Below are 27,990 nucleotides of genomic sequence, written 5' to 3' on the forward strand. Positions count from 1 at the left end.
GTGAGGGTAGTTTTACCCACAATTGCTTCTGCAACATCAATATAAATGTTAATACAGTGAGAAAAGGCAAATGAACTCTCAGAATTATTGTGAAAAGTTGAGATTGAGAACCCCTGATCTTAGGGATTTAGTTATCTTGCAGAACTCATATTGAGAAGAATTGCTCCAAAACTATAAAATAATCAATTTTGACAATGGTGAGCATAATGTATCAATTTCTTAGTCATTCTTCCTATAAACATTAATTTGCCATTTTGAGATGTGAAAATTTCTGTGATTTTCTTTCTACACAGCAAAGTCCTCTCTAAGAAGTTCTATTACCTACAGTGTGGTAAACACTCTAATTCTGCAATTTTCAGTTTGAAATTCTCTTACATAGGATCAATTTCTTTCTTAAGCCTTTCCTACTGTAAATCACAACACAGGTTGTTAATTCTTATATTATAAATATACAAAGCAACCACTATATTGTATATGATACAGTTATGTATTCAATAAAAGTCTCAGTAAATTTTTATGGTTGTTCCCTTAAAATATGTGAGCATAGGTTGTACAACAGAAATATAAAAAACTTAGTATTCCTACCTGAAAAGAGACTGGGAATCTTTGTAGTCATAAATCTTAATGTCTACTTGTCTATACACTGCTACATTAATCTTATAACTCAATTTATTATTTGTTCAATGTGAGAATTATGAAAATCAGCTGCCTGGGTAGGATCTGAGCAATCTAAGTTTTTATTAAACTAAACCTATTAATCAGTAAAAGGTAAAACTTTTAAAATAATGTTTTCCTATTAGTATATTGCAATAAACCTGTCAAATCAACTTTTCCCTAGCATCTGTATGTATTAAGTACACTACACCTTCAATGTATTTGTGAGTTTACAACACTGCTGCCAATTTTAATACTCTAAATCAGAGGCTAATTTAAAAAATAAATTCAGTTGGTTTACAACTATTCTATGTTGTCATCAAAGTTAAATGAGTGCCAAGACTAGCATATAGTGAAATCCCAAAACAGAATTCCTGTACAAGCTATAAATTTAAATGTATCTTCAAAATTTAACTTACCTAGCAGCCTGAACTGCACTTAACTGAATTCCTTGGTTATCACTTGAAGCATTCTATAAAAAATAAAGCAGTTTTGTAACAGATACACAATCATTATTTATAAGTCCAAGAAATATTATGAAAAGAAAAAAAGTAACAACTTACTTGAACAATAGCTTCTAGAGAGGTATTTTGCTGGGAAAAAAGTTAAAGAGCAAAGTAAGTTAAAAAGTCACCTTAAAATTCTGTATTTATGTAAATCTTTCACTGGTAGTTTTCAGTTACCAAAATAATAACTTACCACTCTATAATCACCATCTATATCAGAGTCTTCACAGATGTCTTCATGTGGTACGTTCCTTCTCTTTAAGAGATGTTCATCTCTTTTATTCTTAATAAAAATAAAAATAAAAAAGCAAGAAAGAAAAGAAAGAACTTTTAAATAAAGAAAGCTAAATACTGTCATACAAAGGTTAGGCTATCCTGTGCCTACAAACTGAAATATGAAGTGCCTTAAAATAAAACGCAAATGTAGAAAATTAAACCAAATAGTGAATTAAACATTTAAGCAAAACTAATTTGAGTCCCAAACCCCAAATATTACATTTTTAATAAACTGTGAACTATGTAAAAACAAACTAGAGAACAGAAAAAATTGATTTAAAAAAGTGTTACAGTTTAAGCCAGAATTAAACATACATATTTATTTAAAAGTACTAAACCATTTTATACATCATCTGGGAGCTTCTCTTTATCACCTAAAAAAAAAAAAAGTCAAAGCAAGGGTTGGGTATTTCAAAAGTCAGACAAAAATTAACACTGCTTTACAAAAAAATCAAGGGCCACTTGAATTTCGCTTAAAATGTTTGTGACAAAATCAAAAATATAGTCTCGGCTACTTTAATACTTGAGAAGTTGAAAAGATTTAAAAGTAACAAGTTCTTTTCAGGGTGACTACTACTTTAAATAGGACTATTTAGCATAACTATACTTACAATTTATATAAATCATTAAAAATTACAGAAGGAAAAACCATCTTATAAGTTGCTTCTCTGTTTTTTGATAATGGTCAGGTTGTATTCTGCCAACTTCAAAAGCTTGTCAAATGTAATAAAAAATCTTTCAGTTTTCAAAAGAAAAAAATGCTAAGCACTTGAGATTTATATACATTTGATATCTTTTACACATGCTATAATATTAGAATGGTGATTAGGAGTACCCATTATTAATCAACTTACCTTCCTTAATTCAACTACAACCTCATTTCGCTGTCTTCTCATAGTCTATAAGAAATTAAAGAAACACACATTTAAAAAAATCACCTCAAATTCCATGACCCAGAGAAGACCACTATTAACATTTTGATGTACATCTCATTTTTTAATCTAGTCATATCTGTACTCGTAGTATTTTACTCATATAGAAAAATTTCTATCTTCATTTCACATTCATATTCTCAAATATTGAAAACCTCTGAAATTATTAATAGACCTATATTAGATATCATAAAATTTAAAAAATTGTAAGAATATAAAAGTACAAGGACACAAAGAAAAAAGAATCCATGATCTCACTCCTCCCCCATATGAAACATGACAAGTTAAAAAGTAATACATGTACAAGGTTAGTAAATGAATGAACTGCTTTAGAAAAAAAGGTGGGGAGGCCTTCTTGCCCATCCAGGTCTCTTTCTAAATGTAAACACTGTTAAATTCACTATGATTCTAACACTTATCCATTTATTTTGTTCACTTCATTTGTAAATTTTTAGAGATCGTCCATGTGGTACATACAGATCAATTTCATTCTTCCTAATGACCACAAAATTGTTCTATTGTGTACTGTAACCATTCTATTTTTAAACATGTTCTCTTCCTTTTAAAGTCACCTTACACGTGGATATATACTCCCTATAAAACATTCACATGTTCAGAAATGTATATACAAGTTCAAACTCTTTTTATATATGGGTTCACCTCAGTCTTTCTAATGACTGCATATGCCAAGACATATTAAGTGAAAAGAGCAAGTCACCAAGTTTTACTTAAGTGTCTAGTAAGTGCCTCAACTTATGTCCAAAACCAAACTTTTGATATTTAACAAACATACGTATACGTACTCTATCCCATCTCATACAGTTTATACATGGAATAAGATTATGGGTTCTTTAAAAAAAATATCTTATCCCATTATTTTTAGAGAGGAGGGAATGAGAAAAAGAGAGGAAGAGAAACATCAATTGCCTCTCATATGCTCCAAACTGGGGACCTGGCCAGCCTCTCAGGCATGTGCCTTGAACGGGAATCAAACCAGTTAGTTACCTTTTGGTCCACAGGCCAGCGGTCAATCCACTGAGCCACACCAGCCAGGGCAGATTATGGGTTCTTTTATTCTTTGTAACTTTTATATTTTTATAAGCCTTATGTTACTGTTTAAAATTTTTATGATACATCTAATATTACAGATCTATTAATAATGTCAAAGAAAATTTCAGCAAATGGCAACTCCATCCTTCCAACTGCACAGACCAAAAATCTTGGATTCTTCTTTTTCTCTCACACATTAAATTGTTAGCAAATCCTACTGGTTCAACTTTTAAAATTTATCTGGAATCCAACTACATAACCACTGCATTGCCCTGTCTCTGGTCCAACTACCATTATCCCTACCCTACATTATCTCAGAAGCTTCCGAACTTGTATTCCTCCTTCTGTTCTTTCTTTCCATCCTCCTCCCCAGTCCCTTCTTATCATAGCAACCAAAGGAATCCTCACAGGGAATCTTAATTTTTGCGTGCCATAGCCTCCTTTGGGAGCCTGGAAATCAATGGTCACCTTCTCAGGATGATCTCATCATAAATTCCAAACTGCGCAAATCATGGTGGATTATCACACTTGAGGCATGTAACTTTTCAGTAAAAGGTTCATTTTTGCCTTCAGCAAAAATTGTTTTTGTGAATTTAGGTTAAACACACCTTTGAAATGCCTCTTTTCAGAAGCATGACTAGTTTCAAGATAGCACATAACCTTGTTAATTATCCTGTAATCCAGTAACTGCCTTGCTTTCTTCCATCTTCCTTGCATTCCCTTCTTAATTGCCAAAATAGAAAAGAAACTGCAAAACTGTCCCTCTCCAGAGCATCCGAGAACCTGCTTCCTGGCAACTGTCATCAGTTTGGCTCAAATAAACTCTTATAAAATTCTCTACAGGTGTGAATGTTCATCGTTAGCAAAAGGATATACTGTTTCAGTTACAAGTTAGTGAAAATGATGATGTAATTTTTTCTAACTTCCCAGGCATGCCTAAATTGTACCTACAAATAGATTCCATGGGAGGAAGGACTCAGTAAAGAACCCCCTTCTGAAGCTAGTCATATCACATTACACTCCTGTTCAAAATCATCCCTTGGCTCTCCACTTGGGAGTAAAACACTATTCATTACAATGGCTTACATCCACTCAAATCTTCCCACTTCATTTCCTTCTGTGGGGGAAAAAGGGAGTTTTACAGAAAGTAACCTCACAGGTGACCTGATCCTAAGTTCCTAACTGAGCAAGGTCATGGTGGGTTGATCACGCCACAGGCCTATAACTTTAAAAATTTAAAAATTGATTTTGAGAGAGAGAGACAGAGAGAAAGAGAGAAACATCGATTTGTTGTTCCATATATTTATGTATTCATTGGTTGATTCTTGTATGTGTCCTGACCAGGGATCAAACTCACAACGTTGGCATATGGGGACAACTTTCTTAAACCAACTGAATGAAAGGTTATTAAGCAAGCTCTGTCCCCATTGTTTTTGGGCACCTGGGTAAACACACCTTTGAAAGGCCAGAATACCCCTGGAAGGCATAATCATTCTGAACAGAACACATAATCTTGTTAACTATCCTGTAATCCAGTCTGCTCTTGGTTTTCTCCCACTTTCATGTATCTTCCTTTGTTCCCACTTTAATTTCAAATGCATAAAAGAAACTGCAAACTGTTATTCGCTGGAGCATTTGAGATCTTGCTTCCTGGCTATTGTCATCAATCTTGGCTCAAATAAAATCTTATAAAAATTCTTTGCACTCCCCAGTTACCACCTCTCAGACCTCAGCTCATATCACACCACTCATTCTGCTTCCTCACTAACTCTGTTATCACTTTGACACACTGGAAATACATAATGCTCTCTTCAAGGCCTTCACGACAACATTATATACAGCAACTCCTAAAAAGATGGACTCCAGAGCCAAACTGCTTATATTCAATAAGTATTATTCCTTCTCAAGATGTATTGGTTAATGTTATATGCATAGAAATCTTCACCTCAATTTCTGACCAAACTTACTTATTCCATCATTAAGTGATGCTTTGGTACAGATAGAGATTTAAAAAATACCAAGACTCAGTTTTTAAAAATACTAATAAATAGGCTGCAAAGTGAATAAAAATAATTAAACAAGTATTACAATAAGAGTTTCAACATTCATAACAGTTTAATCATTATAGTCTTAAGAGGTAAGAAGAAATATTTCTTTTCACAAACAAGGAAACTGAGATTTAGACAAGTTAAATTACTTGGCCAAGGTCACACAGGTAGAAAAGTAGGATAGCCAGGATTAGAATTTATAATCTCATACAAGCCAATTAACTACTAAATCGTATTGTCTCCCTAAAAGTCTTAAAGTCAAATAGAGTCCAAGCCAATTTTAGAGCCTAAGATTCACACTAAAGCAAAATTACTATATCCAGACAAAGAAGCTTGCATTATCACAATACAAAAACAATAAACAACTCTAGTAAACAACAATAAAATATGTCTCACAGATAATAAAATTGGCAAAATACACTACCTAAAAGATTGTTCAACAAAAGGGAGACTCCTGAGGGATATATTTTTAGTCTGAGAATTAAAGTTTTTATTAGTAAGTACTCCATATAAAGAAGCATGATTAAGGTATATCGGTTTTAACTTCATAATAAAGCAACCTATTAAATAAATCCAAACAACTACTGTTAAATATATTTGTACCACACCCCCCCATTACAGTACATCTTACTTATTAAATTTGCCAGTTTCTGATAATTTGGAACCATTAATAAAGGGTTTCTCAAACTAATTTAACACTGTAGTAATGATAACTGCTCACAGGAACTTACTTGCAAATAGATTTGACAATCTCTTTATTAGAGAGCAAAAAAACAAAAGTTTTCTTCTCTTGAGAGGAAGCTATTATTATCTCCAAGGTAAAGAGAAGACTGAATGACATAGTAGAAAAACATCATATGCACCAGCTTGTAGGTACTTTTACCCCCTTTTTTTCTTGCAAAAAACAAATGCCTTTAAAAGTGGTATCACAAATTCAGACATTTTGAACTCACAACTCCATCTCATTCAGACTTTTATTTCTCCAGGGTCCCATGAAAGGGATACATAAGACTTTTTTTTTTTTTAAAGTCTTTCCTTATCTTAGATAAAGAGCAGGGTTTTTTTAATATACGACACATGAATATAATAGTTGTGAATTCACATGACCTACACTGATGCAGTTAGCTGTCAATGAGAATTCCAAAAGGCTGGCAAACTGGCCAAAGGCTTATTTATAGGCCAAAGAGCTATGTACAGGACAAAGGCTGTAAATGGGGAGGGAGAGGCATAAAGGTACTGAGTAAACGGGGAGAGTTCAGGCAGATCACCCTGGATTTCTCTATTACTTTGCTTGTAATACAATATAAACTTCTCAATTCAGGCAAAAGGAGACATGACATTATCAAAAAATTTAAAAAGTTAATCTTACAGAACACAGAATGCTACTTCTATCTAAAAAATTCAGTTTTAAAATTTAACAAATTATTGTATGTCCATCACTGTGTTGGCTCTAGGGATTAAACACTTTTTTTTTGCTCTAATGAGGTGTAGGGTCTAGTTTTTCTTTCCAATTTACAGCTACTCAATTTTCAATTAGTGGCCACTTAATTTCTAAGTCACATTTTACCAATATCTAAAAGCTATTAATTTAAAATATGATGTAATAACAAACTGTATGAAAGTTGAATGTTTTAAGTTTTCCTGAGTAAAAAGTTTGGGTTTCGATCAGTAAAGACTCACCCAATCTCATTAGAGAAAAATGTTCAAAAAAAATTTTAAAGTTAGTCGTACAAAGGATAAGGAATATAGTGCTTTGATTTTATTTCATCTAGCCTGTCATTCATATCCTAGGAATGTTACAACGTAGGTAATACCACAAAAACAAAAGAAAATAAAAATTAAAAAAAAAAAAAAAAAGAAATCTCGTAAAAGACCTTTTGTGGGGTGACGAGTTATGTTCCAAAACTGAATTGTGGTAGTATAACTCTGAAAATTTACTACGAATCACTGAATTGTACACTTAAAATAGGTGAGTTTTATATAAGGTAAACTGTATCTCAAAAACAATTTAAGTTATAAATATACATACATATACCTCCTCCCTCAATATGGATTATTACTGTACCATTTAGAACCTGCTGGAAAATATTCAGTCAAATATTTACTAACCGTCTATTTGACAAGCACTAAAAAGTACAAAGATGGATCAGACATAGCATATCTATTGCTTTAAGGAGGCAGTACTCTTACGACACAGAAATATTATAAAATAGTAAAAAGACCTGACATTTAGAAAACACTGAGTGCTGAACTCGATTCTAAACACATTGCTTGATTTTACTCATTTAATGAATGTAATGTGTTACAAAAGGTCCACTGCTCATAACAGTAAAAGACTGAGTAACAGAGATGAAATATAAGCTGAGCCTTTAAGACTGAATGGAAATTCATTTAGAGACAGGCATTCCAGGTAGAAAATAAAACAAGTACAAAAGGAGAGAATTATAAAACATGGCACATTGCAGGATCTGTTGAAGAATTTCAGGAGCCAGGAACGGAAAGGCAAGGAACCAAATCAATGTCATGAAAAGCTAGCCTAAACATTTTCAAAGAAAAGTGAGTTACTTGTATTTTCAACCCAAATGGTCATCACATTCTAAACATATTTGGTAAGTACAATAGTTGTTCAGCCTATAAATATGGTAAACAAAATACTAAAAATATATAACTACAAAAGTCTGTTTTTCCATTCCTTTCCTATTTCTATTTTATTTCCACTTGATCTGTCCAGCAGCAGCCATTGTACTGCTTATTCACATCTTTGCCAAAATGTATATATGTATATATGTTGTCAAATTGTATTATGATTAGCAAATAAATCTCAACTTGACATTTAGGACAATAAAACAGATATATTAAATGATTACTCAAACTGTGGATTTACTTCTCAGAGATATTTGTTAACAGCAGCAATAGAGAAAAGTTCTAATTAGCATTACTACTGGTGGGCAAAAGTCTACATAAGCAGAATCAAGTTCCTATCTCTAAGAAGTAAAAAGACTAATGATGATTGAGTATAAGAGGAGTTTGAAAGTAAATTCAGAATAGGAGGCCAGATTTAACCGTGGTAAGAATATTGGAGCAGTTTTAAGAAATAATTCTAGTCCACAGATAACATATTCTAAATGATCCATATCTAAATTATAAGCATTGAAACTTAATTACATGAATATAATTTAAAAATCACAAAAAAAGTAAGTAAGCAACCATTAACAGTTGTTCTCTTCAAAAAACATGATTACACTAGAGTTCCAAACAATAAGGATGTGTATTAAATTCAAGTTAGGGGACTTTGGTCAAGGTGGTGGCATAGGTAAACGTGGCTCTCCTTCTTGCACAACCACATCAAAATCACAACTAAATTATAGAACCAGTATCACACAGAACCATCAGAAATTGAGTTGGATGGAAGTCTGACAACTACCAAATTAAAGAAACCACATCCATTCAAACTGGTAGGAGGGGCAGAGATGCAGAATGGGCTGGTCCCACACCCACGTGTGGAGGGTAAAAATTAGGGAGGGATATCTCAGGAGCAAAGAGTCCCAGCCCTACACCAGGTCCCCCAGCCCAGGGTTCCAGTGCCAGAAGATAAGTCCCCCCATACCTTCTGGCTGCAAAAACCAGCAGGGACTAAGTCAGTGGAAGAAACTGCTGGAGACCCAAACAGTTCCTCTTAAAGAACCCACACACAGACTTAATCAGATTCACTCCCTCTGAGCTCCAGCACTGGGGTGGCAGCTTGAAGGGCACCAGTGGCATGCAGGGAGGAACTGAAGTGTCTGGCATTGGGGTGAGAGCTGGGGGACAGTTTTCTCCCAGAAAGAAAGGTGGGACAGGACATTGTCCATTTTCTGAACCCTACAGAGCTACAGGGCCGGCATGCCCTGACTCCATCACCCTGGCTAACACTGTTTTTGCTCTGCCCTGGAGATATCCTGAAACTCCATCCCACCCAAATTACTGACCCACCCAAGCTGTTAACAGATTTTTCCATGTGAAAGTCTGGTCTTGGCTCATGCTTCACAACTTTCTAAATCCTCTCAAACAAGCAACAGCTGGCTTCAGTGAGCCCCCAACCTCTTGCTAAGTGGCCCCAGGCCTGGCACTAAGAGCTACCACCTCAAATTGCTTTGTAGCCCAGGCAGGGTGGCACTGGGCAAAACACAGGTGAGGGCTGACCTTGGCCTGCCCCACTGAGGGAAACCCCAGGGCCAGTGCACCCAATGGACAGCTACAGACCACACTGAAGCACCACCACCCTGCCCCTGCACAGCTAGCTGATCCTCCACAGAGGGCGGAGGTTGGTGGTTAGTGTTCACAGCCAGTACTTGCAGCTAACTGGCCAGAGTAAATCCCTCCCATTGACCTGCCAAGAGCAATCAAGGTTCAACTACAAGAGGAGGGTGTACTCAGCCCACAGAAACAGTGTACCTCTAGTACCCAGCTTGGGTATTACTGGAGGCTGTGCTACTGGACCTTACAGGACACTTACTACATTAGGCCACACTATTAAGACATAAGAGTCAAAGCAGCTCTACCTAATACAGAGAAACAAACACAGGGAGGCTGCCAAAATGAGGAGAAAAAAAACATGAAAGAACATATCAAAATTCCAGAAAAAGGGCTAATGGAAATGGGGATAAGCGATCTATCAGCAGAGTTCAAAACACTAGTTATAAGGATGCTCAAGGATCTTAGTGAGGACCTCAACAGCATAAAAAAGAGCCAGTCAAAAATGAAGGGTTTACTAATTGAAATATAGAACGTAAGGAAACAAAAAACAACCAGTCAGAAGAAGAAAAAAAATCCAAAAAACAGATGATAATGTAAGCAGCCATTGGGATGACTTCAAGCGTTCCAGATTCTCATCACAGGGGTGCAGAAGAAAAGAACGAACAAGAAATTGTAAATCTATTTGAAAAAAATAATGAAAGAAAACTTCCTTAATTTTGTGAAGTAAAGACATATAAGTCCAGGAAGCAAAGAGAGTCCCAAACAAGATGGATACAAAGACACATCATAATTAAAATGCCAAAGGTTAAATAAAGATAGAGAATCTTAAAAGCAGCAAGAAAAAAAGCAGTTAGTTCCCTACATGGGAGTTCCCATAAGACTGTGAGCTGATTTCTCTAAGGAAACTTTGCAGGCTAGAAGGGATTGGCAAGAAATATTCAAAGTCATAAAAAGCAGGGACTTACAGCCAAGATTGCTCTACCCAGCAAAGCTATCGTTTAGAACTGAAGGGCAGGTCAAGAGCTTCCCAGACCAAAAAACAAACAAACAAAAAAAAATCCCCCCAAAACTAAATATGTTCATCATCGCCAAACCATTATTACATGAAATATTAAAGGGACTGACCTATTTAAGAAAAAGAAGATCAAAACTATGAACAATAAAATGGCAATAAATACATATCTATCAACAATTGAATCTAAAAAACTAAGCAAAGAAGAATAGAGACAGAATCATGGGTATGAAGTTTTGATGGTTGCCAGATGGGACGGGAGGTGGGGGAATGGGTGAAGAGGTGAGGGAATTAAGGAGTAAAAATAGGTTGTTACAGAATAGTCACGGGGATGTAAAGTACATTATAAGAAATGGAGCAGACAAAGAATTTATATGCATGACCCATGCACATGTACAATGGTGTGGGGATTACCTGAGCAAGTGGGGGTGCTGGGTGGAGAAGGCAAAATTGGGACAACTGTAATAGCATAATTAATAAAATATAATTTTTAAAAAAGTTATACATCTCTATTTGGAAAATTCAGAAAATAAAGGTACACAAGAACAAGAAAAAGTTGAGTTTCCAGCATTTTCTATTCACTTATCTTGTACAAGAACAATGGTATGTATGCTAGCGGGAGGAATGTGTGGGAGAAAATACATGCATCCATACACATATCTCCTCCCAAGATGAGTTACTACTATGTGACTATACTATTCTACTCTACCAGTATATGGCTTCCAGTCCCAGTTCTATCTATAATTAACATAATCGTAGGCAAGTTACCATGTTTATGAACATTAATCCCCTCATCTGTAAAGTAAGGGAATTCAATAGATCTCTAAGATATTTATATCTCCAAATTATATCACTTTTATCAACTTCAAAAAAACAATGTCAAAAAGTATTTAATTGCTATTTGTACAAGTTATTATGCACAGCAATAATTTCTATGCTAAGAATCCTGAAAAAGCCATAACTCAAAATTGTAAACAATGAAGAATAATTTTGTGGCTCTGGTACAGTTGTTCAAGATTTTCACGCTGAACATTTCTTTTTTGCCATGAAGCTTAACAAATGAATTTTTTTGTGTGTGTTGCTGACGAGGAGGTGTCTGGTAGGGAAAGAAAAATGGTTAAGAAATGACTGTAAGTGGGTGAGAGTATATACTACCTTCTCAGAGATGTGAAAGGTAAAGTTTCAGAATCACTTATAGAAAGATTAAGGACAACACAGAGAGAAATCTGTTAAGACTAAGTAAGTACATATTTAGGTTTTAAATGAGCAAAAGGGAAAGTACTCCCTTTTTAGAATGAATGGATTATAAAGGACTGATCGAATGCTGGCAAGAATGATCATTTCTTCAAATGTTTTAAGTACTTCACAAAAGAAATAAAATTTCACAAACTGAATGGCATGTTTAGGAAAATTCAACACATGAGAAAGACATTTGGAGAAATTATGGAGAATATAAAACAAAATGAGATTCAGCCAATTAAGGAAGTCAACAGAACCCAAGCTTTACACCACTGCTGTAGAAATCTGACTTCCCTTCTTTTTGGTGTATTCTCAGATAAGAAAAGCAAGCAAAACAATTATTTTGTTCCATTTGTAAAACAATAACAGATTAAAATGAAGTATGAAAAGAGATTAAAGAATGTTTTCCTTCTGTGTTATATTAATCAATTCAAATGTATGGTTTTGTTACAGAAAAATATACACAAATAGCATTATCACATTTTCAAATAGAAAAAATACAAATCATTTTAACTATCTCATTTTAGAGGAAGTAGCTGAGGCCCAGTGACTTCTTCATTAGCAAGGCTCAGACTGTTGTGGCCCCAGTCCATTATTTTTTATACTAAAAACACTACCTTTTGATCCTAGGCCTACTTCTGTTACATCTCTCTTCAAATAGGCTACTCTTCCTTATTTATAAAATGTTATTTTTTCTTTGTGAACTCATATTCAAAGACGACAACCTTGATAATAGAAAAATCTTCATTAGGCCCTGGCAGGTAGTTCAGTTGGTTAGAGCATTGTCCCAATACACCAAGGTTGCAGGTTCGATCCCCATCAGGGCACATACAAGAAGCAATCAATGAATTCATATATAAGTGGAACAACAAATCAATGTCTCCCTCTCCCACCAACTATGTGCCACAAACTGTTCCCAGTGCTAAGGATACATCAGGGAACAAAAGGACAAAAATCCTTGCCCTCTTGGAACCTATATTTCAGTGGGGGTGGAGGGGGGTGGGGGAGAGACAAAAATAAAACTAAAATGGTATGTTAGATGGTGACAAACATCGAAAAGAAAAAAATATAAAGTCCAGAAGAGGAATATTTTTAAGATCACTTCTAAGAAGACGAGCAAACAAGTCATGTGGATATTTGGCAGAAACTATTCAAAGTAGAAGGATTAGCAAGTAAAAAAGGCCCAGACATGAGAAAAAAGGAAAGGCAAGGAGTCCAGATTGGCTGACATGCAGTGAACAAAGAGTAGGAAATGGATGACTGCTGTAAAGATTTTGGCATTTACTCTCAGTGAGACAAAAGGCCACTGGTGGGTTTTGAGCAAAGGTGACTCATTTCCAGATGCTGTGTTGGGAAATCATGTTAACTGAAGTAATCCAGGTAAGAGAGAATAGCTTGGACCAGAGTGATGGCAGTGGAGAACATGGATATATTTTGAAGACTGTACCTACAGAATTTGCTAATGGACAGGACAGGATCATGAACGAGAGGAGACAATGACTGATGACTTGAAGGTTTTTGGCCCAACCCATTGGAAGATGGAACTACCATTTACTGAGATGGGGTAGACTGAATGATTAGTAGGTTTGGGGAATAACACCCCTTTTTGAACATGCTAAGTTTAATATGCATATAATGAATCAAAATTAGATGTCATGTAGTCGACTGGAAGTTCAGGTAAGAGGTAAGGACTAAAAATACCAATTTAGAAAGTTGGCAGTGTATAAATAGTATTGAAAACCAGGTGATCTGATGAGATTGCCTATGGAGTGAGTATAAATTTAGGCACTCCAAAATTAAAAGGCAGGAGACAAAGAAGGAACAGTCAGTGAGACAGAAGGCTATAGAAATCTGTGCAAATCTGGGATCAAGTAAAAAAAAAAAAAAAAGTTTCAAGGAAGCATAATTAACTATTATCAAATGGTGCCAATAGGTCAAGTAAGAATAAAACTTAGAACTATTAGATTACTGAATATACATTTACTTTATAAAATATTTTAATATGGCTGCTCATCATCACAAAAACAAAGTTTCCAATATTTTCCCTCATCTACTATGAATTTTTGACATTTTGATTATAATGTGTCTTGGTGTGGTTCTCCCTGGGTCCAGTTGTTTTGGAACTCTCTGTGCTTCCTGGACCTGTAATTCCATTTCCTTCCCCAAGTTAGGGAAGTTCTGCTTCATTATTTTTTCACATAATTTTCAATTTCTGTTCTTTTTCACCTTCTGGCAACCCTATGATTCGGATGTTGGCCTGCTTATAGCTGTCCCAGAGGTTTCTGAGCCTGTCCTCATTTTCCTCGCTTCTCGTTTCCTCTTTCTGTACTGGTTGACTGTTTCTTCCCTATGTTCTGATTTGTTGATTTGATTCCTGGTTTTCCTTTCCTCACCACTAGTTTCATATGTGTTTTTGTTCATTTCAGCAGGACTAGCCTTCATTCCTTCCCTGTTTTGATTCAGCCCCGCTGTTAGATCTGTAAACTGTCCTATAACTACAGCTCTGAACTGAGCCTCAGAAAGTTTATCTATTTGCTGGTCCGACAGATCGTGGATTTGCTGTCTGGTCAGCTTTGTGACTGGGACCTCTATCATGATCCCTGTCATCCTGACAGGTTCGTTTACTTTTCCTTCCTGGGTGGGGCTGTCACATCTCCTATGCTATAGGGGGTGGAACTCCGTGCATTTGTCACTTGTGGGCAACCCTTCTCACCACGCTGTGGCGCTTTGTATGGGGGCAGGGGTCCAAGATGGATTCTTGCCATTCACTCTCCGCTGAGAGACTGGGAGCCTCCTCCGTCCCCACGCCCTCCAGCCCTCACAGTCTGAGGCAATGCGGGTCTGCCTTCCCTGGTGTTGGAATCGCTAGCTGATGGGTTTGGTCGGCAGCCAGGGGTGCTCCCCAGGTGCTTCTCGCCTCCCCTTAAATACGGGTGTCTGCTTACTGCAGTCCCGCCGCCTACTGCTGCAGCTGCTGCCGCCAGCACAGCTTGACCTCTCCATCTCGGCTTTGCCCCTCCTACTCATCCAGATGAGCACCACTTGTTTATAACTTTGTATGTTGGACTTCCATGTAGCTTTATTTTCTGGAACTTCTGGTTATTTCTGGCTTTGTGGTAGTTGTAGTCCTTCTTAGTTGTGGAGGGAGACAGAGCATGTCAGTCTAGGCCCTCATCTTGGCCAGAACTCATCTAAAGTAGCCTTTTTGATTGGCTTCTTTCACATAATGATATATATTTAGGGTTCTCCCATGTCTTTTCATTGCTTGATAGCTCATTCCTTCTTAGGTTGAATAATATTCCATTGTCCGAATGAACCACAGTTTATCCAGCTACTGAAGAGCATCTTGGTTGCTTCCAAGTTTTGGCAATTATAAAGCTGCTCATATGGACCTAAATTTTCAGTTCATTTGCATAAACACTAAAGAGTGTGATTAACAAATTATATGGTAAGAGTACATTCAGTTTTGTAAGAAACTGTCAAACTGTCTTCCACAATGGCTACCATTTTGTATTCCCACTCGCAATAAATGAGCATTTTTATTGCTCCAAATTCTCACCAGCATATATGGTATTGTCAGTTTTTTTCCTCTTCTTTTAAATTGTGGTAGAATACAGATAACATAAATTTTATTATCTTAATAATTTTCTAAAAATTAAAATTTTTAGGTAGAAAAACACATTGTAAAATTTACCATCTTAACCATTTTTAAGTGTATAGTTCAGTAGTGCTAAGTACATTCACACTGCTGTGCAGCCAATCTCCAACACTTTTCATCTCGAAAAACTGAAACTCTATACCCATTAAACAATTCCCTACTTCCGTCTTCCCTCAGCAATCATCACACTACTTTGTTTCTATTAATTTCACTGTTTTAGGTAACTAATATGAGTCAAATCATATTGCTTTTTGTGGCTTAGCATAATGTCCTCAAGGTTAATCCATGTTGTAACATATGCCACCATAAGTTAGAACATTCCATTTTATGTATATACCACATTTTGTTTATCTATTCGCCCACTGAAGAACACTTGGTTTGCTTCCCGTTTTTGCTTGTTGTAAATAATGCTGCTATAAACACAAGCACACAAATCTCTCTTTGAGTCCCTTTCAGTTCTTTTGGGTATATATTCAGAAGTGGAATTGCTGGATCTTGTTATAATTACATTTTTAATTTTTTAAGGAACCACCATACTGTTTTCCATAAGGGCTGTACCATTTTACATTCTTACAAAGAGTATACAAGTGTACCAATTTCTCCGTATGTTCACCAATACTTATATTATCTTACTATTTTTCTTTTTAGTTTTTATCCTAATGGGTGTGAGGTAGTATCTCGCTGTGTTTTGACCTTCATTTTCCTTAATGATACGTGATGTTGAGCATCTTTTCATATGCTTTTTGGCTATTTGTATAGTTTCTCCAGAGAAATGTTTATTCAAATCCTTTGCCCATTTTAAAATAGGATTGTTTGTTGTTGAGTTGTAGGAGTTTTTTATAATTCTAGATAAATTTCCCATTCCACTGGTTGACTTTTCAACATGTTAACTGGATCCTTTGATGCACAGAAGCTTTAAAGTTTGAGGTAGTACATTTTTTGTTACCTGTTCCTTTGGTGTCATATGCAAGAAATCGCTACCAAATCCAATGTCATGAAGCTTTTGTCCTGTTTTCTTCTAAGAGTTTAATTGTTTTAGGTCTTACATTTAGATCCTTGATCCATTTTGAGTTAATTACTGCATAATACACGGTGTTAGGTAAGGGTACAACTTCATTTCTTTTGCTTGTGGGTTTTCAGATTTTCCCAGCACCATTTAACAAACAGACTGTTCTTTTACTAATGAATGAATGACCTTGGCACCCTCGTCAAAATAATTTGACAATATGTGCACAAAGGGTTATTTCTGGGCTCCCTATTCTAGTCCATTGATTTATATGTCTTACTTCATGCCAATACCACACTGTTTTGATTACTAACTATGTTTTAAAATTGGGAAGTGTGAGACCTCCAACTTTCTCTTTCTTTTCCAATATTGAGTTGACTATTCAGGATCCCTTGAGATTCCATATGAATTGTAGTATAAATTTTTCTATTTCTGCAAATAATATCATTGGGAATTTGATGGGGATTGCATTAAATCTGTAGATCACTTTGAGTAGTACTGACATTTAACAGTAAGTCTTCCAATACATTAACACAGGATGTTGTTTCATTTATTTGTCTTCCCTTTCTTTCAGCAATGTTTTGCAGTTTTCTGTGTAAAAGTCTTTCACCTCGTTGATTAGGTTTATTCCTATGTATTTTATCCTTTTGATGCTATTATAAATGGACTTGTGTCTCAATTTCCTCTTCAGGTTGAATACCTTGTTATTTGGTGCAAAAGTAATGTCTGACTTTTTAAAGAAAGTTTTAGATAATACTTATTAAATTTGTGCCTCTTCTTATAATTTTTTGATGTCACACTTATTTATACCTTATTTTTTCAGACTGTCGAAGTATTGTTCATAATCATCCGCAATATTTGCACCCATGTTCGTCCCATCTAAAGACCACATTAGAAATGTTTTACTCTATGAGTTTCATAAAGGTGCCAATGTAAGTACAGCAGCAAAGTCTATTCAGAGTGCTAATGGGGACAATGCAGTGACTGAAAGAAGTCGTAGGAGGTGGTTTTCCCGTTTCTGAAGTGAGGATTTCAGTTTGAAAAACGAGCCAAAAGAGGGTCGTCCAAAAAAACTTGATTCCAAAGTGTTGGAAGCTGTTGTCACAGAAAACTCCACCATTATCTCTAGGGAACTTGCAGAACAACTTAACATAGCCCATACAACCATGCTACGCCAACTGAAAAGGATCGGAAAGGTTTCCATATTTGGAAAATGGGTCCCACACGAACTGTCTCCAGAGAATCTGCAACAGCGTCTTGCTTGTTGTGAATCATTGCTTTCGCGACACCTTCAGGCACCATTTTGGGTAGGTGCCGAGAAGTGGATCCTTTACCATAACGTTAAACACTGCCCATCGTGGATCAGTCAAGAAGGAAGAAGAGTTCAACAACCAAGAGGAGGACTTCATCCATAGAAGATCATATTGAGTGTATGGTGGGATATGGAAGGAATTGTCCATTAAGAACTGTTAGACAACAACCAATTACTGCTAATCTTTTACTGTGAACAACTTTGTCATCTGAAAAGTTTTGAACCAAAAGTGACCCTCCTTAGTCAACAGAAAGGGTGTCATTTTCCATCATGATAATGCTCGTCCTCACACAGCTCGACTCACCAAAAATTTCTTGAAAGAGCTTGGTTGGGAAATATTGCTTCATCCTCCATATTCTCCTGACCTTGCTCCTTCTGATTATCACTCATTTCGGGGACAACAGAACCATTTTGATGGTCTTAGGTTGACATCAAGAGAAGAGGTTAAAAATGAGTTGGATTCATATTTTGCTTCAAAACCTAAAGAATTTTACTAGGGTGGCATTTATAAGCTAGCTGACAGATGGAATGAGGTTCTAGAAAGCAAAAGAGGTTATGTTAATGAATAATAATTTTCATAATCATGGGCTTTTCCATTTTTAAAACAGACTTTAAAATAGGACATTATTTTTGCACCAACCTTATATATGCTTATTATTTTAAATCCTCACTCAAGGATATGTTTATTAATTTTAGAGAGAGGAAGAAACATCAACGTGAGAGGGAAACACTGACTGCCTGCCTCCTGTATGTGCTCCAACGAGGGACTGATCCTGCAACCTAGGTATGTGCCCTGACTGGGAATCAAACCTACAACCTTCTAGTGTATTGGATGACACTCCAACCAACTGAACCACCAGGCCAGGGCTAGTGTATGCTGATTTTATCTACTGTAACTGCTGAATTTATGTCTAAAAAAAAATCTGGGGATCTTTATGGTTTTCTACATGTAAGATCATGTCACCTGCAAACAGATTTTACTTCTTCCTTCCCAATTTAAATGCCTTTAATTCTTTTTGCCTAATTGCTCTGGCTAGGACTTTCAGAACTATGTTGAATAGACTGGGTGAAAGCTGGCATTCTTGTCTTGTTCCTGATCTTACATGAAAAGCTTTCACAGTGTTTCACTATTGAGTATGGTGTCTGCAGGTACTTTTCATATTTGGCCTATATTATGTTGAGGCCGTTTTCTTCTGAGTTTGTTAAATGTTTTTTACCATGAAAAAGTGAATTTTGTCAAATGCTTTCTCTGTAACTGAAATCATGTGATTTCATCCTTCATTCTGTTAATTTATGGTATAGTACAATGACTGAGTTCATATATTGAACTGTACTTTAATTCCAGGAATAAACCCTACTTGGTCACGGTGCATAATCCTTTTAATATACCATTGAATTCAATTTGCTAGTATTTTGTTAAGAATTTTTGCAATGGTACTCACCAGGGATATTGGTCTTCAGTTTTCTCATGTAGTGTCTTTTCCTGGCTTTAGTACCAAGGTAATGCTCCCCTCATAGAATGAGTTTGGAAGTGTTCCCTTGTCTTCAGTTTTTTGCAAGTTTGAGCGGGGGGGTTAGTGTTAATTCTCCTTAAAAGTTTGGTAGCATTCACCAGTGAAGGCATCTGATCTTGTGCTCTTCTTTTTTGGTAGATTTTTTATTACTGGTTCAATCTCCTTATTAGTTATATGTCTGTTGAAATGTTCTATTTCTTCATGATTCAGTCTTGGTAGGTTGTTTCTAGGAATTTGTCCATTTCATCCAGGTTATCTGATTTACTGACGTTATTAAGTCATATATATCTTTTTGCCATACTCTTTTCTCTATAAAACACATAACAAGTAAAAATATCTTCCACAAGAAAACACCAAATTATGAGTACTAAAAAAACTAATAGTTTAAGAAAAGGAATAATCATTATGAATCGGTGTGATGAAGAAAAACTTTAGTGAAGCCTGGACACTTAAGTTCAACCTGGAAATATAAATAAGAAATGTCAAGGTAAAGGGAAGACTACGTTTTTCAGGTAGGGGCTCAATAAAAGCAAAGATAGAAAAGCAGAACTGAAGTGGGAGAAGAGTCTGATATGAAGTTATATAGATGGGGAACTATAAGCTAAAAAGGTAAGAACCTGGTCAGATACAGGTATACAAGCATACCTCATTCTACTGTACTTTGTGGACATTGTGTTTTCCTCAACATCAAGGCAAGACCATCCACCAACAAAGAGTTCAACTTGCTGAAGGCTCAGATGATGATTAGTATTTTTTAGCAATAAAGTATTTTTTAAATTAAAATATGTACATTGGGTTTTTTAGACATAATGACATTGGACACTTAGTAAACTACATAGACAGTATAGCGTAAACATAATTTTTATATGCACTGGGAAACCAAAAATTCATGTGTCGCTTTATTGTGATATTCGCTTTACTGTGCTGGTCTGGAACCAAACTTCCAGGATCTCCGAGGTAAGCCTGTAATTTAGTGTATGCCCCTTCATTAGCATTTATGCAGCAAACACTCACATCTGCTAACCTGAAATGAGAATATGAAATATCTAGCTTACTCTTACAGAGAACAGAAATCCACCAAAGGTTTCTGAATTGAAAAGTGACAACAGCAATGGTGTTCTGGGAAGTTTACTGAAATACTTCATCCCAGTGGTTCTCACCTGGGGAGATTTTGCCATTCAGAGGACATATGGCAACTATACACCTAGTGGGGGTGGGGTGGGGGAGGCAGTGCTACTGGCACCTAATGGGCAGAGGCAAGGGATGCTACTGAATATCTTACAATGTACAGTCAAGTCCCCAAAGATATATCTGGCTCAAAATGTCCACAGTGCAAAAGTTGCGAAATTTTGCTGCATTCAACTATGAGCTATTCTCACAAGAACCAAATTCAGTTCAAATATATTAGAAAAAAATGTATAAAAGACAACATTCCAAAAGATCAATAGCAGTAAAATTATGGATTATTTTGTTTTTCTATTTAAAAAAAAAAATTCTACAGGTACCATGCATCACCATTTCAAGAGAAAAAAATTTACTTAGAAAATTTGATTTAGTACACTTTTTAAAAAAGTTTCATTTAATTCCCTTAAGTATTTAAGTGCCACTTATATGCCAGACTCTGGACGTGAGAATCAGGAGTGGTGTACAAACTAGACAAGACCCACACTCTCAGACAACTTATAGTCTGACGGGAGAAAATAACGAGTAAATACACCAACAAGTTATGATTAGTGTTCTTAACACTAGGGGATTTTCAATTATTTTGTTTAGAGATGGCTTAAGTAAATGCTACTGAAGGTCCAAAGGATGAGAAATAACTAGACAGTTGAAAGAAAAGGGATGAAGGTAAAGGGGGTAAGGGAAGGCATTCTGACAGAGCAGAATGTATGAAGGGACTGAAGAGGAGAGGGCTGTTGATGTGCTCGAATGAGATGAATTAAAATACGATGAGTGAGAGTATAGTAACCAAAGGAGATAATAAACTTCTATAGACAGAGGTAGAAGAAGTGGGCAGGAATCAGATCTGGTAAGGCCTGGAACGTCTCAGTAATGAGTTGGAAAGGTAAATGTGGTGGAAAGCTACTGAAGGAGAGGAGAGGCGTGATTTTAACTTATTTTTTAAAAGAACCATTCTGGTGTCCTGACTGGGTGGCTCAATTGGTTGGAGTGTCATCCCATGCACCAAAGGGTTGTGGGTTCAATCCCCAGTCAAGGTGTGTACTGGAGACAAAAGATCAATGTTTTTCTGTAACACTGATGTCTGTCTCAAATCAATTAGAAACATATCCTCAGGTGAGGATTTAGAAAAATAAAAAAGAAACAAGCTGGTTATTTTATGATTAGAAAAGACTAATAGCAGAAACCAGGCAACCACGGTGGAGATGAGATTTCATCAAGGTAATAATGATCTGTCCCAGATTTTAAGTGATAAAAGGTTAACAGAAAAGAATGGAATGACATTAACTAAATAATGCAATATTTACAGCCTTGTGTAAGAGAAATTTCTCTTTCCAGGAAAGCTGCTGCAGAAGCAGGCAATGATGTTCCCTGTCATATGACAGCCCCCTGCCCCCCAGTCAATTCCACAGTCGAGTGGTGGTGACTGCCTAAACAGAACCTCAGACACAGAGGCTAAACAAATGAATTCAATACTGGAAAGAGTAAACAAGTCAGTTAAAATGAGCTGCCAAGAGTTCACCTATGATCCTTAGGTAGTAGAAAGTTGTCACAGCCTCTACTCATTTTTCTTAGTTAAGCTTTGTGGTTTTCTTTTTAACGTACAACTTTACTGAGATACAATTTACACACCATATAATTCACCCATTTAAGTATACAGTTGCCCTGACTGGTGTGGCTCAGTGGACTGAGCACCAGCCTGCAATCTGTAAGTTCGCCAGTTCGATTTCGGGTCAGGCACATGCCTGGGTTTCAAGGAAGATCTCCAGCTGGAGGTGTGCGAGAGGCAACCGATGTCTCTGTCACACATCCATCTCTCTCTCCCTCTTTCTCCTTCTTGCACCTCACCTCTAAAAATCAATAAAATCTTTAAAAAAAAAAAAAAGTGTACAGTCTGTAGTTTTTAGTACATTCAAAAAGTTGCATATTAATCTTCTCTGTAAAAGGCCCCATACCCATTAGCAGTCATTCCCCATCTCCCTTTGTCCCAGGTACTGGCAACCACTAATCTACTTTCTATGGATTTGTCCACTCTGGATATTTCATACACTGTAAATGGAATTACAGAATACGTGATCTTTTGTGATTGGCTTCTTACAGGTAGCAAAATGGTTTCAAGATTCATTCATGTTGTTGCATGTGGCAGTACTTTCTTTTTTTTAAAAAGGATTTTATTTATTTTTTAGCAAGAGGGAAAGGGAGGGAGGAAGAGGGAGAGAAATATCGATGTGCAAAAGAAACATTGACTGGTTGCCTCTCACACTTCCCCAACTGGGTACCTGGCCCACAATCCAAGCATATGCCCTGACTGGGAATTGTACCAGCAACCTTTCTGTTTCCAAGCCGGTGCCACACCAGCCAGGGCAGTACTTCATTTTTATGGTAGAATAATATTCCATTGCATGGCTGCACCACATTTTTTTTCTTCATTCATCAGTTAATGAACATTTGGATTGTTTCTATGTTTTGGCTATAAAGCAAAAGGCTGCTATAAACATTTATGTACAAGTTTTTGTGCAGACACTTGTTTTCAATTCTCTTGGGTTTATACCTAGAAGTGGAATTGCTAAATGTTAAACTTTGAGTTTATGCCAAACTGCATTCCAAGGTGGCTCCATCATTTTACACACCCATCAGCCATATATAAGGGTTCCACTTTTTCCACATCTCACCAACACTTCTGTTTCTCATTGGTTACAGCTATTCTAGTAGGTGTGAAATGGTGTCTCGTTATGGTTTTGAGCTACATTTCACTAATGATTAAGGATATAGGTCATATTTTTTATCTGTTCATTGGTCCTAAATAAGCTTAATCATTTAAAGATAATACTGTTATGTTTTAAAGCTTGAGAACAAACGGGAGTTGGAAAAAATCATTCAAGACAGTAAGAGGAAAAAATCTGAATACTCTGATGTAAGATGTTTAAGGAAAAAGTTGACCAACAATGGACTTATTTCTACAGATATACTTGTAATACAGTAAACATCTCCACATGATAGTCAAAGGCCAAAAATAAGGAACTATTCTACATCTGTACTGGATGGTAGTGCTTTATAATTTTGTCTTCAATAGGCTTTTTCTTCCTTTCTTCTTATTCCAAGACTGCTCATTCTTTTTGCAAACCTTGTTTAAGTGGAGGTACCAACACCTTTCCCAATCCCCAACACACATGTGTGCATACACATACACAGAGCTGGACACACAGCACATGCACTTGTGCTAGCCAATCACAGAATCATATTCTCCTGTCCATAGTGATTAATTCAGGTCTAAGCATGCAATCAAATCTTGTTGTATCAGAATCCTCCCTGGACTTTCACTAGTACTCTTATAATTAATGCCAGCTGTGGCCCTGGACTTACCAGGTTATGACAGCCAGATTCCCCCATTATTCTAAAAATAAAGTCAGAAACTAGTAATTTTGAAATAATTTGGTTGCACCACAGGAGAAAGCAGGCTTTCACTTGAGTGCTAATAAAGGGATAAAGGAAGACTTCTCCAATTCATGTGATGTGATTTGAATTATTCTAACAGGAAATATGAGGGGGAGGAGGTATTGGGTATAACGTATGATGAAGCAAGTTGGTAGAAATAAAAAGAGCTATGCCAGGTACCATTAAGAATTTAAATGGTTTAGAGAAATAAAGATAATTTCATGATTACTAAATGGAGGAACCAGGGTTCAACTCCAGATTAAGTAACTCCATAGTCTATATTCTTTAACTGTAATACTAGAAAACCTTTTAAGCCATTATTCATTAAGCAACAGTCACTAGTAACAGAAGTAACAATAATAAGTAAAGACAGTGGTCAGTGGGCCCCTTGTGGGGCCAATGAGGCCTTTTCAGAGGGTTGATAAGATTAAACCTATTTCATAATATTACTACTTTCTTATTAACATTTGCACTGCAGTGAAAATGCAGTGGGTAAAACTTCTGGTGCTTTAGTATGAATTAAGGCAATGTAAGCACGCTCTACTAAAAGTTATTGTAGTACAGGTTTAAAAAACAAAAATAGAAAAAAGCCAGCTCACTCAGAATGTCCTTGATGAAAAACTAACCCCTTCTTTCTAAAATTTTGTGATAAAATACAGATTACACATAAACCCCTTTTGCAGCACGTGCATTTCTGCAGTAGGATGATTGTCTCAAGGAATAAGTATCTGTGCAATTGCATGAGTTGTGAATTAACGGGCCACTTTTTTCATGGAACATCATTTTTACTTGAAAGAATGACAAACAAATTATGGCCATTCAAACAGTGTCTGGCAGATGTTTTCACAAAAATAAGCTAAGTGAGCTTATGGCTTCAGGAAAACAACTTTTCAGTATTTACTGGGTAATGATAAAATTTGAGCTTTCAAGTGAAAATAAGACTTTTGGGAAAGTTGTATCCACCACTGTGAGCCTGACAGAGTCCCAATATTTAAGATTTTTCTAATGAACTATGTGGTGACACTAATAAATTATTGTGGAGTTTCACTGTACAATAAAATGTGTCAGCATCTGGAAGAGCTACATAATTCAGGGAACTAATAACTTCCAAAAGACCAATACATGATGTTACAAAATCAGGAAAGGGCAAAAGATACCTGCCGAATGAAATTCAATGTAATAAACAGTATGAAAAGTTCTCTAATGTGGTTTCAGATTCTAAATTGCAACTAACCTTTAAGATACTACTACTTCTGATGTTAAGGTATAGTAGCAAAGATAATTTCCATAATTATTGAAAAGGGCCATTAAAACACTGCTTTTTCAACTGCCCTCCTTTTCAACTTGGATATTCTTCATATACTTCAACCAAAACAGCATTCCACAAGAGAATTCAGACATTGACAGGAAAATCCAGCTAGCTATCTATTTCTAAGTCAAATATTAATGAGCCCTGAAAAAAAGAGTGTCAAACATGGTCATTCTTCCCCCAAAATTTTTGGGGTTTTGGAAAATAAGTCATTTTTATTAGAAACACGTTTCCATAAAATAGCTTTATTGTTATTTTCATGAGTTCATTTCTAAAGTTCATAAATTTTAATTTCTGAAATGATAAACATTGGTAGATCACACAGAACTCTTTGAGAGTCCTTAATTTTTAACAGCATAAACTAAAGAGGTTGATCCTCAGAGCTTTGAAAAGTTTTGAACTAAGGCCATTACAAGCGTATATTGTCTTTACTTAGTATGTGCTAATAGAAATATTGTTCTCCTGTTAATTGTAGAAGAATCTTCTCCAGTCCCATCCTTTTAGTAAACCTAAAGAGAAGCATACTATATGGATTATGTTCTTTAGAGTTTAAAGCTCACAAATGATGCACAATTTCTAAAAATCTTTCTGGAGAAAAAAGGAAACACTTAATATCTATTATACTCCAAGGACTATGCTAAATGCTCTTACCTAGAAGTTTTTAATCAACTTTGAGGGAGGTAGTACAGCACAGTATAAACAGTATATACTTTTCTTTGACACATGTGAGTTAAAATCATTCCTTTGAATGTTATGCTATTAAGTCTCTTAACTCTACAATTGTTTTCCTATAAGATGAATAATAATTCCTAATTGTAAGATTGAGAGAAACGAGAATACAATTAAAAACACATACAAGAGGTACTCAAAAAGTTAGTTCCCTTCAATCCTACTTCTCCTAAACCAACGAATACAAAAATCATTGAAAGTTAAATTTGACAAACTCTCATTGTGTAATTTTAGGTCTAATGTTGATGAATGGTGCTCCAGTAAACATTTTAAAATATTTTAAGAACCCATAACCAACATCAGGTATTAGGGATCAATTTTCAAAAACTACTTACACATTTTTTCAAAAGTGATTTCACTCTTTTAAAGCTAAATCACTCCAACTATTCTAATCTTGTATATTCATCTGACATACTAGTACCTATGAAAAACAAAGACATCTTGGTATATCTAAGAAAATTATCAATGAAGTAATTCTGTAATGGTTGCCTTATAAACCAGGAGAGATGGCACAAGTAAAAAAACATTTAATTCCCAACTATATTTCTATCAGATAATCATATTGTCACATGCTTGGACTATTATATGAAAAATTAGACAGTAGTTATTTTAAGTATAGTAAATATGCTCCAAGATTTGTGATGACAGAGGTCAGTCTCTAAAAGTTAACAAGACTTAATATCTTAACAATGCTCTTCACACTGTACAGTTTAACAAATCACCAAGGCCATTTCTAAACAACAAAACAGCTGATTAACTTATTAAACTTCTGCCAACCAAGAACATTTTTTAAGAGTTCAAGCTGACTTCATACTTTATGTTGTGGGGACAATCAAGTCTCCACTTACATAGTATTTTACTATTCTTTTGCTTTCAGGGTTTTTCCCTTAGAGTTGCATGTCTAAAAGATCTGATTATCCTTCTAACATAACTTAATGTTCTATTCAAACCTGAATACACTCAGAACTATAAAAATTACATAGGTTTATTAGAAAATGTACTAGAGAATTCTCCCTCTACTTTTAAAACATAAACTAGATAAGCTTAATTTGTTTTATTCTGACAAATTTATTCTTTGAGGTTTGGTCACTACCCATTTCCTGTGTTGCACTGTGCATACCCTCCCTATAGTTACTATTCTCAAACTAGTACTATAATGATGATCCTCTACTACACTACATAAAAGAAGTCAAGCACTGTATATCATCTGACAGATCCTGTAAATTATTTTAAATGGATCCTGGAATATGCTTTGATGTTTTTGTCTTTTAAGAAGTTAGCATGACAAAATTTTGGAGGAGCCAGAATGGCTGAATAAAAGATAAGGAGTGAATATTGGACTGGAATCAGTTTTAATTTAGAAATTATGGTTTTAGAAGTTACTTATAGACTTCCGGTCAAGATGGTGGCATAGGCAGACCTGGCTCACCTCTTCGCAAAACCACATCAACATTCCAACTAAAATATAGAACAACCATCACTCAGAACTGTCAGAAATTGAGTTGAATGGAGGTCTGAAACTACAGAATTAAAGAAACCACAACCAACCAAACTGGCAGGGGAAGCACAGATACAGAATGGGCTGGTCCCTCACCCACATGTGGTGAATAAAAATTTGGGAGGGATATCTCATGAGTGAGGACCCTAGACCAGGATTTCAGTGCCAGGATGATAAGTCCCAACAACATCTGGTTGCAAAAACCAGAGGGAATGACTCAGTGGAAGAAACTGCTAGAGCCCCAAGAAGGTCCTCTTAAAAAATACATGCACATGATCCTTCCCCATGTGGGAAGGCGACCCTCCCCTCCACACCCCCACTCTTATTAGGGATTTCTGGACCCAAGGGTAGGTAGGACGACGACCATGTCCAGCTTGAAGCAGCTAGAGGAGCTTGA

At 35.9% G+C, this 27,990-nt stretch overlaps 1 protein-coding gene across 1 annotated transcript in view; it reads right to left on the reverse strand.

Annotated features, from left to right (window-relative positions):
* Positions 1-27,990, reverse strand: part of KPNA4 (karyopherin subunit alpha 4) — a 58,344-nt gene that overhangs the window by 24,359 nt on the left and 5,995 nt on the right. The window contains exons 2-5 of the mRNA XM_090273374.1: positions 2,291-2,335; positions 1,354-1,443; positions 1,218-1,247; positions 1,074-1,126 (exon numbers count right to left, since the gene is read on the reverse strand). Coding sequence (XP_090129500.1) covers positions 1,074-1,126; positions 1,218-1,247; positions 1,354-1,443; positions 2,291-2,335 — 218 coding nt within the window. The remainder of the gene's footprint in view (positions 1-1,073; positions 1,127-1,217; positions 1,248-1,353; positions 1,444-2,290; positions 2,336-27,990) is intronic.

The sequence above is a fragment of the Furipterus horrens genome, unplaced genomic scaffold (assembly GCF_987537825.1).
Source record: "Furipterus horrens unplaced genomic scaffold, mFurHor1.1.pri manual_scaffold_1, whole genome shotgun sequence".
NCBI classification, from domain to species: domain Eukaryota; kingdom Metazoa; phylum Chordata; class Mammalia; order Chiroptera; family Furipteridae; genus Furipterus; species Furipterus horrens.